The sequence below is a fragment of the Pteropus alecto genome, unplaced genomic scaffold (genome assembly GCF_000325575.1).
Source record: "Pteropus alecto unplaced genomic scaffold, ASM32557v1 scaffold110, whole genome shotgun sequence".
Classification (NCBI taxonomy): domain Eukaryota; kingdom Metazoa; phylum Chordata; class Mammalia; order Chiroptera; family Pteropodidae; genus Pteropus; species Pteropus alecto.
Window position 1 is genome coordinate 11,021,241 of NW_006431920.1, and position 17,152 is coordinate 11,038,392.

At 53.8% G+C, this 17,152-nt stretch overlaps 2 protein-coding genes across 10 annotated transcripts in view; both read left to right on the forward strand.

The window, feature by feature from the left end:
• The window catches only part of TNS1 (tensin 1), a 167,420-nt gene that overhangs the window by 41,274 nt on the left and 108,994 nt on the right, over positions 1-17,152 (forward strand). For all 9 annotated transcript variants that reach the window (XM_015585417.2, XM_015585418.2, XM_015585415.2 and 6 more), the window contains exon 2: positions 16,760-16,801. In XM_015585417.2, the coding sequence (XP_015440903.1) occupies positions 16,760-16,801 (42 nt within the window). The remainder of the gene's footprint in view (positions 1-16,759; positions 16,802-17,152) is intronic.
• On the forward strand, positions 1,518-7,502 carry LOC112475396. The gene is made up of 2 exons (XM_025043300.1): positions 1,518-5,066; positions 5,149-7,502. Exon 1 carries the CDS (start codon positions 3,719-3,721, stop codon positions 4,652-4,654), a length of 936 nt encoding a protein of 311 aa, XP_024899068.1. The 5' UTR covers positions 1,518-3,718; the 3' UTR covers positions 4,655-5,066; positions 5,149-7,502.

The window sequence follows — 17,152 nt, forward strand, 5'->3', positions numbered from 1 at the left end:
GAAGAGTCAGTCTGTGGCTTCAGCACTGGGCTTGGTACTGGGGTGGGGCAGAGAGCTTTGAGGAATGTATAAGAGAGGGTGTCCGCCTTGGGGTCCCTGTGGCCCAGAGCTGAGGAGAGCAGTGCTTCTGCTGTGTCCCCAGACTCTGGATGAGTCCCTTTTTTCCCTGGGCCTCAGTGTCCTTACCTGTAAGACAAAGGCCTGGAGAGGCTCTGGGCTGGAAGAGTCTGTGAGTCCATCTCCCTGCAGGAGCCTTTCCTGATCCCCCCAGGCTTTGAACTTCACCTTGGATTGACCTTGCTTCCCTCCCCGCCCTGCCCCCACCTCTGGCAGTGGCTGGCAGGAAGTCCTGCTGATTAGGGCCCTAATCACCGGCTGAGACTCCCAGAAACAGCCAGAGCTGGTTGAGCTGTGAGGGGGCCATGGGGCCAGGAAGGGGGATGGGCATAGGGAGAAGCCCCAACCCAGGAGCTGGGGGGCTGGGCTGTGATCGAAGGTTGGCTTCTTGGGCCAGGGGCAGTACCTGTGTGTACACACTGTGTAGGCCGGGTGGCAGTGGCTGAGTCTGACTGGGCACATGGGGCCCCTGATTGTTCACTTAAAAGCCTTTTTGGGCATTGACACTGTGCCAGGCAAGGTACCAGAAGTATGGGGCTGAGCAGGCCAGGGAGACAGTCCAGTGGGAGAGAAAAGGGCAGCAGAAGGTTTCCGTAACATGCAGAGGGGGTGTCAAGCAGGAGCAGGGCCCACAAACCGGTGGAGTGGAGAAAGCCTCGGAGAAGAGGTTCCATTTGAGCTGAGAGGTTGAGAAGAAGTTCTGCTGGAGGGAAAAGGGATAAAGACCTCTTCAGGCATAGGGGAGGACATGTGCAAAGGCACAGTGGCACACATGTAAGGACGGATAAAATAATGGCACCGGCCCTGTCTTGCAGTCAGATAGGCTTGGGTTTGCCTCCCAAACTTGCTAGCTGTGTGACCTTGGACAGGACCTCAGTTTCTGCATCTGTAAAATGGGATTAATATTCCACCTCATATACTGATGATGGGGATGAAACGAGACCTTATTTGTGAAGTGCTCAGCTCAGTGCCTGGCACAGGGCAAGCCCCCGGGAAGTGGTATGTGTGCAGAAAGGGTGGCTTTGGAGAGAGCCTGGAGGGTGTAGCTTGGGGTCTGGCTGTGGGGAATTTTCTGGGCTAGGTTAAAGAGGGGAGCATCAGAGAGCTTTAACACAGGAGAAACTTGACAAGCTTCTTACTTACTGCCCCAAGGACACTTGGAGACAGGCCATAAGCCAAGTCCCCTGGAGTCCCATGTTCGAATTCCTAAGCCCCTGGGGATGGGAAATCCTCTCCTGAGTCATTTCATTTTTCTTTCCCATGCGCTATCCTCCCCTCCTGCACGAGGAGGCTGAAGAAGCACTGAAATCTCCTTCCTGGGAGATCTTTCAGGCCAGAAGAGAGCCCTCCTTGGCAAGGCTTCCCACGAGACTGGAATGGATGGACTGCAGCAGGTGGGAGTGAGGGTAGACCGCAGGCAGCTCATATTTCTAAGGAGCCAAAAGGCTCCTTTTGGGGGCATCTTTCAACATCTGCCTGACATACAGTAAATCCTCACCATTCATTAAGTGAATGCGTGAACATGAGTGTCCCCTAGCCAGGGTGGTGGAGCCTGCCTATTCAGAGGCAGTGGGTGCCTGGCCTGACTATAAATGGTCCGGTGAGTGTCTGCACGGAGCTGCCCGTCCAGAGGCAAGAGGAATGTTAAATGTCACAATAGCCAGGGGCCTGACCTGTTGCAGGTGCTCAGTGACTGTAGATGAGGAAACAGGGGTTTCAGGAGCTTTGACTTCCTGAAGCCAGGTCCCATCGTGAGGCAGCGTGGCATGGGGATCGAGATCCCAGACTGCAGCCACACTGTCTGGGTTTGAACTCGGATCTCACCTCTCGCAGGCTGTGTGACTGTGGACCACATACCTAACTTGCCTGTGCTTTGGTTTACTCATTGGTAAAATGGGTAAAATGCGGGAAACCAACCGAACTGAGTCTCGCGTGCAGGGCATGCTGCGTGACCTTTGGTTATTACCACTGTTATTCTTGCTAATGTTGGCGTGGAGGGAGAGAGTGGGGCAGGGTCTCCGTGGCAGGGATGAATGCAGCTGACAGAGGAGGATGGGAGAGCGCAAGAGATAGACAAGGCTCCTCTGGAGGTGCCTTCTGAGCAGCCTCTGACAGCACACGTGGGGCTGCCTCTGCTGTGGCCAGCTGAGCTGAGCTGAGCTGAGCTGAGCTGAGCTGAGCTGAGCCGAGCCGAGCCGACCGTGGGAGCGGAGGCAGCGGCCAGGCCTGGATTCCAGGCTGGAGCCCTAGGAGAGCAGGGGCCAGCTCGGGGGTGGGGGAGGAGAGGTGAGCAGAGAGGAGGCCAGGACTCTCCCAAGTCCCCAGCTGGGACCCCAAGAATTCCTCACATCTTCTCTTGCCAGAGGGCCTGGCCTTTTAGTTCCAGGGCCTCCAGAAGGCCTGTGGTTCATCTCCCCACCTCCTTGTGTTCTGCTCCTAAAGCCCCTTCACTGTTAGGAAGTGATCGCTCTGCAGTAACCACTGTATGGTTGCACATCCTTCCCTCCCTCTCTGTACTGCCTTCCCATCTCCCATCTCCAGTGCCGTGGGATTAGCAGATGTTTTGCAACAGGAGGGTGTGAGGGTACACTTCAGGGGCCTGCCCTGACTCAGGGCCGGGGCAAGGGGCTCGCAGTGCAGTGGAGAGATTGGCGGCAAGGGGTCAAGTGGTCTGTTTTAAGTGCCCCTTTGGCACTGTGTGCCCTTCGGCAAATCACTTCCCCTCTCTGGGCTTCAGTTTCCTCATTGGCGAGATGAGTTAGGAGAGTCCTCTCTTTCTGTGCTGAATTTCTAAAAGTCCATGGATCTTCCTGAACAGAAGCTTCTGTTTTGGGGGCCTTTGGAGGAGCCATCCAGCCTGAAGTGGGGGCCCTGGAAGGCCTTTTGGCACCTTCTGGGAAGCCAGCTAAAATGCTGGGAGGTCCCTTCTAGCCCTGGGACTGGAAGGTTCTTTGCCCAGTGACCACTCTCCTCCAGGTGGCTCCGTTTCTTGGAACAGAGTTTAGGGTAACAGCTGTCAGGGTTGAGCTGGCCAGAGTCTCTGGGTCTCAGTGACTCAGGTGGGGGTGCGCTGGCAGGATGGGAGCTGGCGAAGCCAGGGAGGGAGCTGGACAGATCTTCTGGCTCCCCCTTGGCTACTCTCAGGGAACAGAGTGGGAGTAAGTAATGTGCTGCGGGACGGGGAACAGAGAAGAGTGAGTAATGGCTGTGAGTAATGCCTCAGTGTCTCTGCTGGGCAGGTGGCTCCTAGACTGTGCAGAGCTGTCTGAGGCTCCGGAAATTTTCCCGAGTCCTAGCCACTGAATCATGGCAGCCTGAGCACCGCCGTCCCTGCCCTCCTTAAGAGCTGGGGGTCCAGGCCCCACGCCCTCTCTGCCTCTCTGTGCCTCTCCGAGTGAGCCCCTCCTGCCATCTATACCTCCACCCCCACTGGGTCCCGTAGCTGCTATATCTTGTCTTCTAAGCACCTGGAGGACTTGGCTTGCCTGAAGGAGTATAGATTTTGCAGTCTGGCTGTCCTGGATTTGAGTCCCAGACCAGCCGCTGCAGCTGTGTGACCTGGGACGACTTCCTTTCGTTTGCTGAGTTTCTGTGGCCTTGTATGAAAGGGTTACATGTGATACTGTGTCTGAAGTACATAGTACATAGTAGGTATTCAAAAAATATGGTCCTCTCACGAGTCCTAAATGCTGTTTTGACTTTCCTCACTACCTTCACCCCTAAAATTCCTGCTCCAAGTCTGCATCCCATAATTTTCAGGAGGCTTATCCACTATCAGATCCACCCCATGGTTTGTACACTTGCCCTCCGGTGTCTGACACCTGCTACCCAGCTTCCATTATTGTGCCCTAGTCCTCACCTGCTCTTCCAGAAGGATGGGCAGGGCTCAGGTGGGGAATTTGTCACTTGCCCAGTCCAAGGGGAATTTGTCGCTTGCCCAGCCATAGTTGGTGGGCAGGCTCCTGTGGGTGCTATGAAAGAGCTCCCTCAGACATCTGGAAAAGCTTCCAGACTTGTATCCCCAAGTTCTACTGGTTCATGCTGTCCCTTCCTCCACTCTGCCCATGTGGGTTGCTTCTCCCTTGGGAGCGTCCTGAAAATCCGCTGTGCTCAGGGCCACACAGACTGCCCCTGCCAGTGGGTGTGTTGGTGGTGCTGCTGCTGTGTTCCTGTCTGTGTAGCTCTGCTTGGGGTGGGGCCGGGAGCACCAGGCAGTGACTTTGCATCTGGACCTGGCAGTGGTCCTGCTGTTTTGCACTCTGTGTGTGCCTTGGGGCGTCTGAGCTGTGCTTATGCACCTTGGCAGTATCTCTGGGTCACTGTGTCTCTATCTGGTGTGAGCTCTCTCTCCTGTCCATTTAAAATCTGCCTGCGTTTTCAGAGCCAGATAGAGCCAGGTCTTCCGCTGCCCCTCCCTCTACCCCCCTTCCCTCCAGACCTGGTTTCAGTTGCATGCATCTTGGAGGTCCTCCCGGGGAACAAGGAAACATTGCAGGGGGCTGGATATGCGTCAGATGGAGCTGAACAATGCCGGTGACAGCCAGGCCTCTGCTAGCCCTCATTGCTGGCTTCCCTTCCAGTCTCTGCTGCTGGCTAATTGGGAGTAAGAGAGGGCTTCCTGTGACTGGGCCACAGATGGATTTAAAGGAGCAACAAGGAGCTGGACGGCTCTGCCCTGGGGACCTCCGGCTTCCGGGGCTCCTGGTGCAGTCCATCAGAGCAGATGGGGTTCCAGAACACCAGCCCTTGACTTGTGCTAATTGTGCGGAAAGATCACACTCACTCCTCCTGTCGCTGCCATCTGGGGCCCAGGAGTTGTCCACATAAGTGAATTTTCAGATAAACGAAGCTTAGGCCATGTAAGAAGCTCAGAAAAATAAAAGGTGGATTTTTTATTTCCTCGATGGAAATCTGTTTTGTTTTATGCTGTCCTAAGCTCTGATGTAACGGTAGATGGGAACTTAGAAATCAACTACCTCCTCGTTTTGTTTTGTATTATGCTGTCCTAAGCTCTGACGTAACGGTAGATAGGTAGATGGGAACTTAGAAATCAACTACCTCCTCGTCTTCTATTATCGTTCCTCAGTTCCTTCTCCTGTAAAGTGAGTGTAAGAGAAGAACCTACCTCACAGGGTTGAAGTGAGAATCAGACAAATAGAGACGTGTGAAATGCTCAGAACAGAGCCTGGCACTTAGTACCCACCGTGCGATTCGCTGCTCTGTAAATGAGGACGCTGAGGCACAGAGAAGGGTAAGGCGAGCAGCCGGCTCAGGGAGAAGGGAGCTAGCATTTCCTAAGCATGTGCTGTGTTCCAGGGGTTTTGACTTGTGTCATTTCAGCCAACTTTATTTAGTTCTCCGACCACTCTTCAAAGGTGGTCTTTTTACCTCCATTTTACAGATGAAGAAACTGAGACTGGGGAAGGTTCAGTGGGGTCTCAACAGCCGGTCTGTGGCCAAGCGCTATTTGAGCCCCTGCCTGACCACCAGTCTAGGGCTTTGTCCATCCCGCCTCTCGCCCTTTGGTTGGAAACTCATGGCCTCTCAGTGAGTTCGGGAATTTGGAAATGAGGATCCATAAACGAAAGGTGTTAGGATTTGTCAGAACGGAACTTGCTCCCAGCTTCTGGGTTCTGATTAGATCCAGAGAGGTATGGAGTCGGGTGATGAGGCAAAATGACCTTCAGGAGTCCAGGGAACATAAACGCCACAGATGGGTGTCAAGGATGTAGAATTCTCTCCTGGGTAAAATGAGGTTGAGTTAGATTTTCATCCTATTCTTTCTTTTGACCAGCCTTAAATCTTTGAAAAAAGGAGGTAGGTAGACATTGGGAAGGGCTTCTGATGGTCAGCAGCATTGGGCAGCGATGTGCGCATCTTAGAGAGCTTGGAGAACCAACAAAAATTCAAGGTGTCCCCTGAAATGTGAGCTGACTTTTTTTTTTTTTTTTACATTTTAATGTTTCTGAAATTGAAATGCATCTTAAAATTGAAGTGTACATTTCGGGTAGCATTTCCCCACCTCGAAAGCTTTTAGCCAATCTGTGGTGCCTCAGACAAGCAATGGTGTCTTTGAGATCCAGAAACAGGGCAGTGAACACCAGCAGTTTGCAAAGCACCGACATGTATGAAAGGGAGAGTCCCGTAGCCCATTGTCACATCCGGCAAGCAGACTCTTTAAGAAGGCAAGGGAACTCTCCGAGATCCATGTGGCCCCCAGACCAGGAGCTCTCCATCCGGGGGCCAGGCTCAGCACCTCCTCTCTCCCCCCACCTCCTCTCATGCCTCCTCAGCAGCTCCCGAGCCCTTTGCCTTCTTGGGTTTCCCCTTGTGCTTAGATTTTTTTTCCCAGGCATCCTTCCTGCCCTACTGTTATAGCAAAGCTTAGGGTCAAAGACTTTTGTCCCTTAAGGTTCTTATCTAGGGACAGAGCCCTCAGTGGGGAGTGGAGGGGGTGGGATGGGCATTCTCCCACTGGGTATAATTTCTGGAAAAACAGATGGACTTGAATCTCAGAGAAATAATAGCCCTCTTCATACCTCCATTACAGCAGTTACTGGGCTCTTTTATAATCCTCTGTCGACATGCCTGCCTCCTCCACTGGGCCACAAGTGCCCCTCCTGAGCTGGGCCATACTTATCTGCCTCTGTCTCCCTAGCTGGGAACCTGGCATCAAGGGCCCCTCACTTGGTGTTGCTAAATAAATGCATGGCCTTTTTCCGCATGACTGTCACCTCCCCCTGTCCCCTGTTCCGCTAGAACCATGACCACAGACCACAGCCCTTTCTTTGACCAGATCCTTTTAGGAACTTCCTAGAAGCTTTGTCGCCTGTGCTGGAGGCCATGTCACCCAACCCTCTGCTTCAGAGCCAATGGCCCTTCTCCAGGCAGGAAGAAGAGCTGGGATTTCCCCTGCTCTTCGGATCTCAGGAGAAGGCAGCTCTGAGATCTACATGTCAAACTGCCTGTCTACTTATGTAATAGAGGCCCTGCTTCCTCTGAGTCCTCCAGGCTGGGCCCCTCAGTGATGTGCAGCTTCTTCTCCATCTTACATCCCCTAAAGCTCTCTTGGTAAACTCTTGCCTCTGCTTCCAGCCCCAGCCCAGATCCTTTTCACGTATCGCTTAGATGGCAGCTGCCTATTCCAGGCTGGCCTCCCGGCTTCCAGCCCTGCTTCTCGCCCAGGCCCTCTCTCATTGGCTCTGGTGACATCGGGCCCTGGACATTTGCCTCAGCCTGGTCCTCTAGGCCGTGCACAGTGCGGCCATGAATTACCGTTCGGATCCACGTTCTTCATTTTGTTGTGTGCGCCCTGGGCTCAGCTGACTGGTCTCGTCTCTGTTTTCCCACCCCGATATCTCTCCAGTCCACCCACCTCAGCGGCCATGCCCGCGTTCTTCATTTTGTTGTGTGTGCCCTGGGCTCAGCTGACTGGTCTCCTCTCTGTTCTCCCACCCCTGTTATCTCTCCAGTCCACCCACCTCAGCGGCCATGCCCTCCATGGAATTCTTCCTGTGGCCCCCAACTGGACAAGCTGATGTGGCTGAGGGTGCCACCAGAGTGGAACTCTGTTCCATTGCTTACTGATTGTGTGACCTTGAGCTAAAATAGGCCGAGAGTCCCTACCTCAGCTCAGCGTACAATATGGAACGAAAGCGAACTTGACAGTGGTTTTCTCTGGCTGGAGCAAGGCTTTGAGGCAGAGGGGTGAGCAATGGGCCTGCAAGGAGGGCCACAGCTGTGTCCCTCAGGGCCATGAGGACCATATTAGGGCATATGGACTTTATCCTTGTGGAGCTGGAAGACATGGAAGGACTTTAGGCAGACGAGTGACATGACTGAGTGTGCGTTTTAGAAATAGTTCCCTGGCTGCCGAGTGCAGACTAGATTAGAGGGGGCAGGACCGAGGGTGAGGATGCACGTGTGAGGGGGCTGTTGCAATAGTCTCGATGATTCAGGGGACTGGGTGTTGGGGTGGCTGAGAGAGATATTTGGGCTGAAGAATTGTCCAGGTTTGGTGGTGGGGGGAGGAGGAGTCAAGGTGGACACTCTGGTTTCTGGCTTAACAACCGTGGGTGGCTCGAGCTGGGGAAGTGGGGCGGTTGTCAGTGGCTGAGCCGAGACACCCAGGAAGAGGCAGAGTAGGGGCAGGGCCGTGACTCCAGGACGTGGACCAGTGTCGAGCCCTGGGCTCAGCCGTGCCTTCTTGCCCCTGCTGGTGCTTCCCTGTGGCCCCATGAGCCCTAACCCTGTCTCATGGCTATTGCCAGACCCCTCTTGGACCCCTGGCTTTCTCTCTCGTGCTCCCAGGGCCTGGCACACAGTAGGCACTCGGCACAGGTTTGCTGAACTCCTGCTCTCTGATTGCCCTGCTCACTAGCATTCCACCATGAGAAATCTGGCCCAGCGTGCAGCCTCAGCCCTCCTGGAGCCACCGCCTCCGGGTGTGGGTGAGTGTGGCCTCTGTGCTGGGCCCTGGAGGTCTCAGCTTGGGTTCGAGGGGAGGCAAACCTTCAGAGGTGTTCTAGGCCTCTAGCGTGGGCCGGTCTGGGTGCTGTCTTATGCCATCTGCTAGAAGGCTCTGAAGGGGACCGTCTTCTGTGGGTGGGGCCCACTGGTCCCAAAGCCTGCTCTGCTAGGCCCACTCCACCTGCTCGGCTGTTGCCAGGACCTTCCAGCTGAAGGTGGCTGTGAAACGCCACATTCCTCCCGGCTCAAGAAGGGTGAGCACACCCAGCTCTCCCCTTGTGTAGGGTTAGACTCTGTGGCTGGTCAGGGCTGTTGCGAGCAGTTGTGGCCAGAGGCCATAGGTGTTTGTTTGCCTGCAGAGAGAGTTCCTGTCTGGAGAGCCTCGCGCTGAGTGCGTTGCAGCACCCAGGGGCTGGCAGTGGGCTGGGGCAGCCAGTGAGTGGGGCCCGAGAGGAGGGTACTCAGACAAGAGAGAGGACTGGGGAGAAAAGGGGCTGCTGGAGCTTGGGGAGTCCAGGAGGCGCGTGGCCCTGGAGGATTTCGGGGAGGTGGTGGGGCCGGGGCCCTGGCTGCAGTGCCCAGGTTGGCCGTCTCTGACTCCTCTGTGTCTTATTTGCCCCTGGTTCTGAGTTGGAGCCTGTGCTGAGTTTGGGAAAAGGGCTGAGCCCCTCCCTGTCCCCAGCTGGCCCCCTGGCTCTGGAGGGGACTCTGGGCTTGGACATGCCTCCCCTCACCCCCAGCTCAGGGTGTCCCTGAGAACAGGTCCCTTCTTGCCTCCAGGAACTTGATGCACTTCCTTTCCTGACCCTGAACAGAACTCTATATAAGGGAAGGAAACAGCCAAGCAGGCCAAGAGCAAGCTCTGGTGAGGACAAGCGGCCGGCGGGGAGGGCGCAGGCCCGGGGAGGAAATGGAGACAGGATAGTGGCCACCTCCTCCCCAGGACCCCCTGCCCAGGGCCTGACACTCAGCCTGGGAGGCTGTCGTCTTCAAGTCAGGCTGGGGCTCTGCCCCTTGGGCCCCTAGCCTTGTCTTTGCTCCTGTCACCTCCCCATGGCTGATGGTACTTTGTAGCTACCTGTAGCGCCTGGTAGCTACCCTTAGGACCTGAAGGGTATACACCACCCACCTGGCTTCCCAGCCAACCCCTGGTCCCCTTGGCTGAGCCTCCCACCTTGCCCTGCCTAGCTCACAGGGGCCACTGGGGTCCTCTTCACGGAGCCCAGTAGACATGCAATGTGAACTCTGAGGTGCTGGACTGGCCACAGGTGAAGGGTGGCTCTTTCCTCAGTCACAGGGCAGTGCAGGCTGGATCCTCCTGGACCATTGTCTGCATTATTCTTGATACCGCTGGTGTCACCTCAGTGACCAGGGCTCAGAAGATGGCTGTGTCCCCGTCATAGGTTTTCTGAGTGTGGCCCCAAACGTGAGCAGGCAGAGCTATGGGCAGGATTGACCACTCTGTGAAGGGCAGGAAGCGAAGTCTGGGACCACCCACTCCCGGCAGTTGGGGGATGGTACCCTCCTGTGCTCTGGGTCGGGGAAGAAAAGTAGACGCTGGAGGTGGGGTCTGCCCACAAGTGTGTTTTGTTGGGGTGGGGATGAAGGCTCTAGGTTTTAGGGTGCCAAATGGCCCCTCGTCTCTGGGCTTCGGGGCTCCTCCTCCCTGCTCTGTGCTCCCCCTCGTGCTTACTGGCATTGCTAGTGTCGCTGTGTGTCTCCTTGCTTTAAGCTCTCTCCCTTCACCTTTCCCCGCTCGCTCTCCTACTCAGGCATCTTCGGTGGATCCCCAGTGCTAGCAGTACGAGTCTTAACTCCTTTGCTGGGCGTTCTCAGTTGTCCATGGTCCAGCCTGGAAAGGGAGTTTGCGGCCAGTCTTCTTCCTTCATCTCCTTCAGTGAGCCCTTTGGCGCCTTGACTTCCTTCCCTGCCCTCACTCTGTGTCCCACCTCCATGCCTTGTTCATGTGGTTATTTTCACTTGAAAAGCCCTTACTCCATCTCCAACTTTCAAAACCTTATCCACATACCTAGGGAGCACCAGGTTTTGAGCAAGGCACCAGGACTTGTCGATGAAAATGATGGATGAGTTTCCTTCCCTCGTGGGGCTTACAAGGGGAGCAGATGAGACATACAGGAGACAAACGAAAGCCATGTGTCCTGGAGGCCTGGCTCAGGTGCCCCCTCCTCCACGTGTCCTGCCCGAGAACCTCGAGCACCCTCTGTGCTCTCACAGCCCCTGGCTCCTCTGCCACGACATGTGCCTTATCCAGCCATGGAGGCAGCGACATGCTGAGAAGAGTGGGTATTGCAGTCAGGCAGGCTCGGGGGGCAGTCCTGGCACTGTAACTTGTTAGCTGTGCCATCTCAGATCTCAGAGAATGATCCTGGGCTCCTGGGCTTGGCGTTGACTTACTCAGACATCCTGGAGATCTGGTAGGCAGTCTCAATGGTACCTTTGCCCAAGCTCCTGTAAAGTGAGGAGGTGAATAACCTACCTCAGGGGGGTCATGAAGTATGAAGGGATAATATATACAGTGCTGGCACACAGTGAGCATGCAAAAATTTTAGCAACTACCACTTCTACTTCAGCCACTACTGCTACTTATAGCTGTTTGACTTGGGACAAATTGCTTAGCTTCTCTGAGCCTATTTACCTCAAACACTTGTCAAAAATATTAAATAAAATGATATAGATAAAGCACCCAGCTCAGTGATATACAGTAGGTGCTCTGCAAATGCCAATTTCCTTCCCTTCTATGTACCTTTCGGTGTCATTGGAGGTGAGTGCCTAGAGTTGTTGGGGGAAGGGTTGTGAAGCAGGTGTTAGCACTGGAAGCAACCCAGGTGTCCACAGATGGATGGACAGAGAAACACAACGTGATATGTTCATATGATGGAGTAGTATTCAGTTTTAAAAAGCAAGGCAACTCTGATACATGCGACAACATCAATGAATCTTGAAAACATTATGCTAAGTGTATTAGTTTATTAGGGCAGCCTTAACAAAAGACTGGGTGGCTTAAACAAGAGGAATTTATTTTCTCACAGTTCTGAAGGCTGGAGGTCTAAAATGAAGGCCCTGGCAGGGTTGGTTTCCTTGGAGGCCTCTCTCCTCGGCTTGTGGACGGCTGCCTTCTGCTATGTCCTCACGTGGTCCTCCTAGATTAGGGCCCACATTAATGGCCTTATTTTAACTTAATCACCCCTTTAAAGGCCCTATCTCTTAAGTACAGCCACATTCTGAGACATTGGGGGGTTAGGACTTCAACATCTGAATTTTGGGAAATACAATTCAGCCCATAACAGTAAGTGAAATAAGCCAGGCACAAAAAGGCAAATATTGTATGATTCCTCTTATATAAGGTCCCTAGAATAAGCAAATTCATAGAGACAAAAAGTGGATTAGAGGTTACCAGGGGCTTGGGGAAGAGAGGAACGGGGAGTTATTGTTTAATGGATGTGGGGTTTCTATGTGGGATGTTGAAAAGGTTCTGGAAATGGATAATGGTGCTGATTGTAGAGCATCGTGAATGTCCTTGATGCCACTGAATTGTATACTCAGAAATGGTTTAAATGGTAAGTTCTATGTCATGCACATTTTACCACATACACACAAAAAAAGGACTAGCAAGGAGTAGGGGGTGAAAAAAGAACTTTTCTGCTCAGGATTGTATGAAATGCTGGATTTGGAGACTCAGGTTTTTCTGGTTTAATCTGAAGGCAAGGCTGTCCTGTCCAGTTCCAAGGGCCGGCTGGATGCGGGAAGGCCAGACAAATTTAGGAGTCTGAAGTTTTATGTAACCAAGGCTGAGACCTGAGGATTGGAGTGTCATCCAGTTGGGGACCAGGTTCGGCCACTTGCATTTCAGTGAGGTGACGGGGGCAATGCTAGGCGGGTTCCTGGGTTTTCTCCTGCTCTGCAGCGAGGCGTGCCTGGAGACCACAGGCCGAGATTTCACCGGCAGCTCGCCTCCTCCCAGATGATTGACATGGGCCAAGTGTCACGACCTCTTCAAGCCTCAGTTCCTTCATCTGTAAAATGGGAGCAATATTACTGACTGCAGGATTAGAGAGTCTCAGGGAGATCAGGCATATGGCAGGATTAGCCCACTGCCAGGCACATGGTAGATGCTTAACAAATGGCAGTGATTTTTACCACTAGCTGTTATGGGCACCTCTCTTCCTCAGCACTTGAATCTCTTTCATTCTTTCCGCAAATATTTAGTGTGCACCTCCTGTGTGCTGGGTCCTGTGTGATGAACAAGACATGCTCCCTGCCTCATGATACTTGTTTTCTAGAGAGTGAAAGAGATTATAGACAAGGAAACAAGCACATCTATATATAATTACAAATTTAATTGGGTCTGTGAAGAGAGAGATTTGGGTGCATGACAGAAAATATTATGTGTGTGTGTGTGTGTGTGTGTGCGTGTGTGTGTGTGTGTGTAATTTAAGGGAGTCAGGGAGGGCATCTCTGGGGTGGTAACATTTAAGCTAAAGCCAGAGGGTGGGAAGGACCCAGCTATGCTCACAGCAGGGCTCGGAGCATCTCAGGCAGAGGGAACAGCATACGCAGAGGCTTGAGGAAGAACTGAGCTAGGTGTTGGAAGGACTGTGAGGAGCCCATCCCTTGTGTCTGGCTTTGGGTTCTGGACAAGGCAGATGGGCAGAGAATGCCGGTGGAGAGGAGGCCAGGCAGAGGCCAGATCATGCGATGAGCTCCCTGCCTGGGTTGGCTGTGTTCTGGCGCTTTAGACCCACCCTCATGTCCTGCGTTGGGGGGTGGTCTCCAAGGGTGTTCCCTGTTGTTGGCACTGTGCCCAGGTATCTTTGAAGTTCATCAAATACTGGTGGGTGTGGGCTGATGAATTCCAGGCATCAGCCCTGGCCTGGGTGCCTGGGAACACTCACCTCCCGCTGCACCCCCAGCTCTCCACCTCGCAGGCTCTGGAGCCGGAATACTCTGCCCCAGTGCCCTCGGGCAAATGTCTTCACTCTTTCTGGGCTTTAGTTTCTTCATCTGTGAAATGGGGCAATAGCAGTATCGACCCTATACGTTTTTCTATTAGGATCAAATGAGTCCAAGGAGAGGGCTCAGGACAGTAGCGGACGCTTAGCTAGCTGCACTTCATAAACTTTCTGTCGCTGTTGTTGTGAATGGCTCTGCGGAAGTTAGTGTTTACAGGAGAGTCAGCACAGAGGGCAGAAAGGGCAGAAGTACATGCCTGTCTGGAACCAGACTTCTGGGTTAGCATCCTGGCTCCTCTGTCGAACAGCTTATTCACCTCTCTGTGTCTCAGTCTCTGCATCTACGAAATGGGATGCTCAGGATTGTTGCGAGAATTAAAGTTAATTTATACTATGTGTGCGGATCAGTGCCTAGTGTATAGCAAATTCCATGGGAGTATTTGCTGTGCCGCTATTTTTATTATTAGATTTTTTTTTTTTTTGAGTGGTAAGACTGAGCATCAGGCCCGCTCAGCGCCCATTGCGTAGATGGGTTGCTGGAGGTACCTTAGAGAAGGAGGTTCACCTGAGGCTGACTTCCTGGGCCTGGCCTGAGCCCTGCCATCCTGCACTGCTAGCCCTGGGGACAGGAATGAATGACAGGGCTGGCACTGAGGGCCCTTGCAGATACCCTGGAGTCTGCCCACTCCGCAGAGGGAGGGTTCCTAGTTTGCGTCCCCAGGGGGCAGTGGGAGTGATCACTGCCGACATTAGGAGTGTAGGGCCATAGGGCACCGGCCACAGAGTGGCAGGGGGCCCTGGCTCTCCCTGGCACATTCCAGGCTCCTAAGAGGGTGGCCAGGGGCCAGGGTGCCGGAGGGAAGGAGAGAGCCTTTTAAGGAAACATTTCTTTGCTTAGAGCGGAGGGGGGGTGGCGGGGAGAGAAAAAACATGGAAATACACAACAAAGTGGGCTGGAAGGCGCAGTTGTGCGTGGGGGGCAGAGGAGACGGCTGGGGCACGCAGGCATTAGGCCCTCTGCCTGGGGGTCCGCAGCTGCCCCTAGATCTAAGTCCTTAAGGGGTGTCTCTACCTCAGGGAAACAGGGAAGGGACTTGGAGTCAGGACGCCTGAGCCCTCATTCTTTCCACTTCCTCAGGATGGTGCTGGGAGAGAGGCCCTCCCCTGTCTCTGAGGATACCTGTCCGTTTCTGCCCCTGCCTATTTGTAACCCCCCTCACTTCCGCAATCCCGGTCCAGAATGGAGAGTAGAAGCCCACCCTCATGTAACAAGGAAAGGAGCAAAGCAGGGCACGGTCCTGTGGATCGCACCCGCTCCCACCCAAGGCCTGAGGGCCCATGGGTCATAACAGGAGCGGGGAGATGAGACGCTCGTGGCCTGGCTCCATGAGGTTAAAACCTATAAGCTCCAGAGTGGGGTGTGGGGCTGCTGGGGCAGGAGGAGAGAGGGAGGAGCCCAGTGCTAGGTGCAGGAGTCCTGATGAACGTGCCTGTCAGGGAGAGCAGCGTCCCCCGAGGGTGAGACCTTGTTTGGTGCACAAGGCAGGCGGGGAGGCCTGCAGGCCACAGCCACCTCTGGGACCTTCTCTTTCTGCCTGGCGCCCTCCACCCCATCCCTGCCCATTGATCAGCTGTGTGACCTTGGGCAAGTTATTTAACTTTTCTGTTCCCTCTGTACCTCGACTAGAGGTATAACGATACCTATTTTATTGGGATGTTGAAAAGATTAAATGAGCTAGCATAAGTAAAGCATTGATAGCAATGCCTGTCATATAGTACATATTCAATAAGTGTGAGATCCTCCTTTCCTTGGTCTCATATGTGATTCTCCCACTAGTCCTGGAGCGATGTTCAGTATGGGGCAATAGACGCTGAGACTCAACGCAGGCCTCTGCTGGAGAATGGGTGGGCAGGGAGCCTGTAGCATTGCTGGGTCAGGAACCAGAGATACTAGCTCCCAGGCTTTCCACCCTTCCAGAGCTTGGGGTGCACTGTCATGTGGGTATTGCCCCCTTCTGGACTGGCGTGTCAAGCCTGGGGGATCCCTCAGGCTGATCAGATGACAAAAGGGATCAGGTGGAGGGCAGGCCTGGCTGAGGATGGCCTCTATGAACAGGCAGCCCCACCCAGGGCTGCAGGCTGTCACCATCACTGCTCCACTGGGGTAGCGGCTGGGGGGGCAGGGGTTGCCCACTGTCCTGTCCGAGGAGGCAGCCACCCCCTCTTTGGCCATCCACGGCTTGTGCCCAGACACCCTCATGCCCTAGGGAGAGCCTCCCCCTTTGTCCCTCTGTGGGCCCCTGCCTGGTGCTTGGGTCAGGAATTGGAGCCAAGATAGAGGTATGAGCTCCAAGAAAAACGTGTCCCAGCTAGAAAAAAGGAACACATTGAGTCTCTGATAAAGGCCCCTGCTAATTGTCAGGGTAGAGGTTTGGCTGCCTGGCCTGGCCGAGGGATGTTATCTTAGGGTAGGGAGCAATCCAGCCCTCCCTCCTTCCCCTCCCTCCGTCTGGAGGCCCAAGTTGGCACCCCCACCCCGCATCGGAGAGGAAGATGAAGATGATGATAAAATAAGAGCTCACCCATAGAGGGTGCTTTCAATTCTCAAGGCCTTGCACTTCTGTGATGCGGGTGACTTTCTTTGGAAGAGCTGGCAGGGGCCCTTCACCAACCTGTTTCTCGCACGCTTTGGGAAACTGCCAGCTGTCTACAGCTCTGACCTTTGGGTGAGATATCTTGGCATTAGGGAGAATGAAGGAGGTGACTTCCTTTTCTAGAGGTCTTAAATATGTTTTAAAAAATTTTTAAACAAATTCTACCATATTGCGGGGTATTTAGAAAATAAAGCAAAGAAAAAAAATCCTCACTTTTATTACCTTTTAACCCACCGTTATTAAAATGGTGGCGCATTGACTTCCAATCTTTCGGCGTCCGCATAATTTTTTAGAATTTAAAAATTGTGACATACATTTCATTTGCCTTTTGCTGCTCCATCTCCCCACTGAGCATGATTGCCTAATAAGCATTTTCCCACGTTACCGATAGTCTCCTACGAACTCTCAAACTGGAGAGTGTCGGCGTGTGTGAGTTGAGGGGAGGGGTGTCTAGCATGGAGGTGGGGGCTGTGGAATGATCTCAGGAGGCCCTGGTTTTCTATGGGGATGAAAGATGCTAACCTTGCCCTTTCTCTGTTCCTCCCATAGGTGGCTGCCCCGTGCATTCCTCCATCCAACCATGAACTGGTGGTGAGTGACAGTCTGTTCCCCTACCCTGCCAGCCCCTCCTCCCCTCTTTCTTCTGTTCCCAGCTGCAGCTTACTTTAGACCCAAGCGTGCCGTGCCGAGAGCCCCCAAGGGTGCTGGGCAATTAGGTAAGGGGAAGGAGGGGTCCACGTCCCCAGACTGAAGCCGGACTGGGAGGAAATGAGTCATGAGGTCCTTCTGATGGGATACAGGGCCTCCTATTTCAACCAGGAGACTAAAGTCCTTGGAAAAACCCATAAAAGGGCATCTCGCCTGTCTCTAGGTCTGGCCAGGTGCCTGTTGTCCTGTCGCTTACAGAACCAGGGGATGCCACCTTCCGTCCACCTGGTCCGG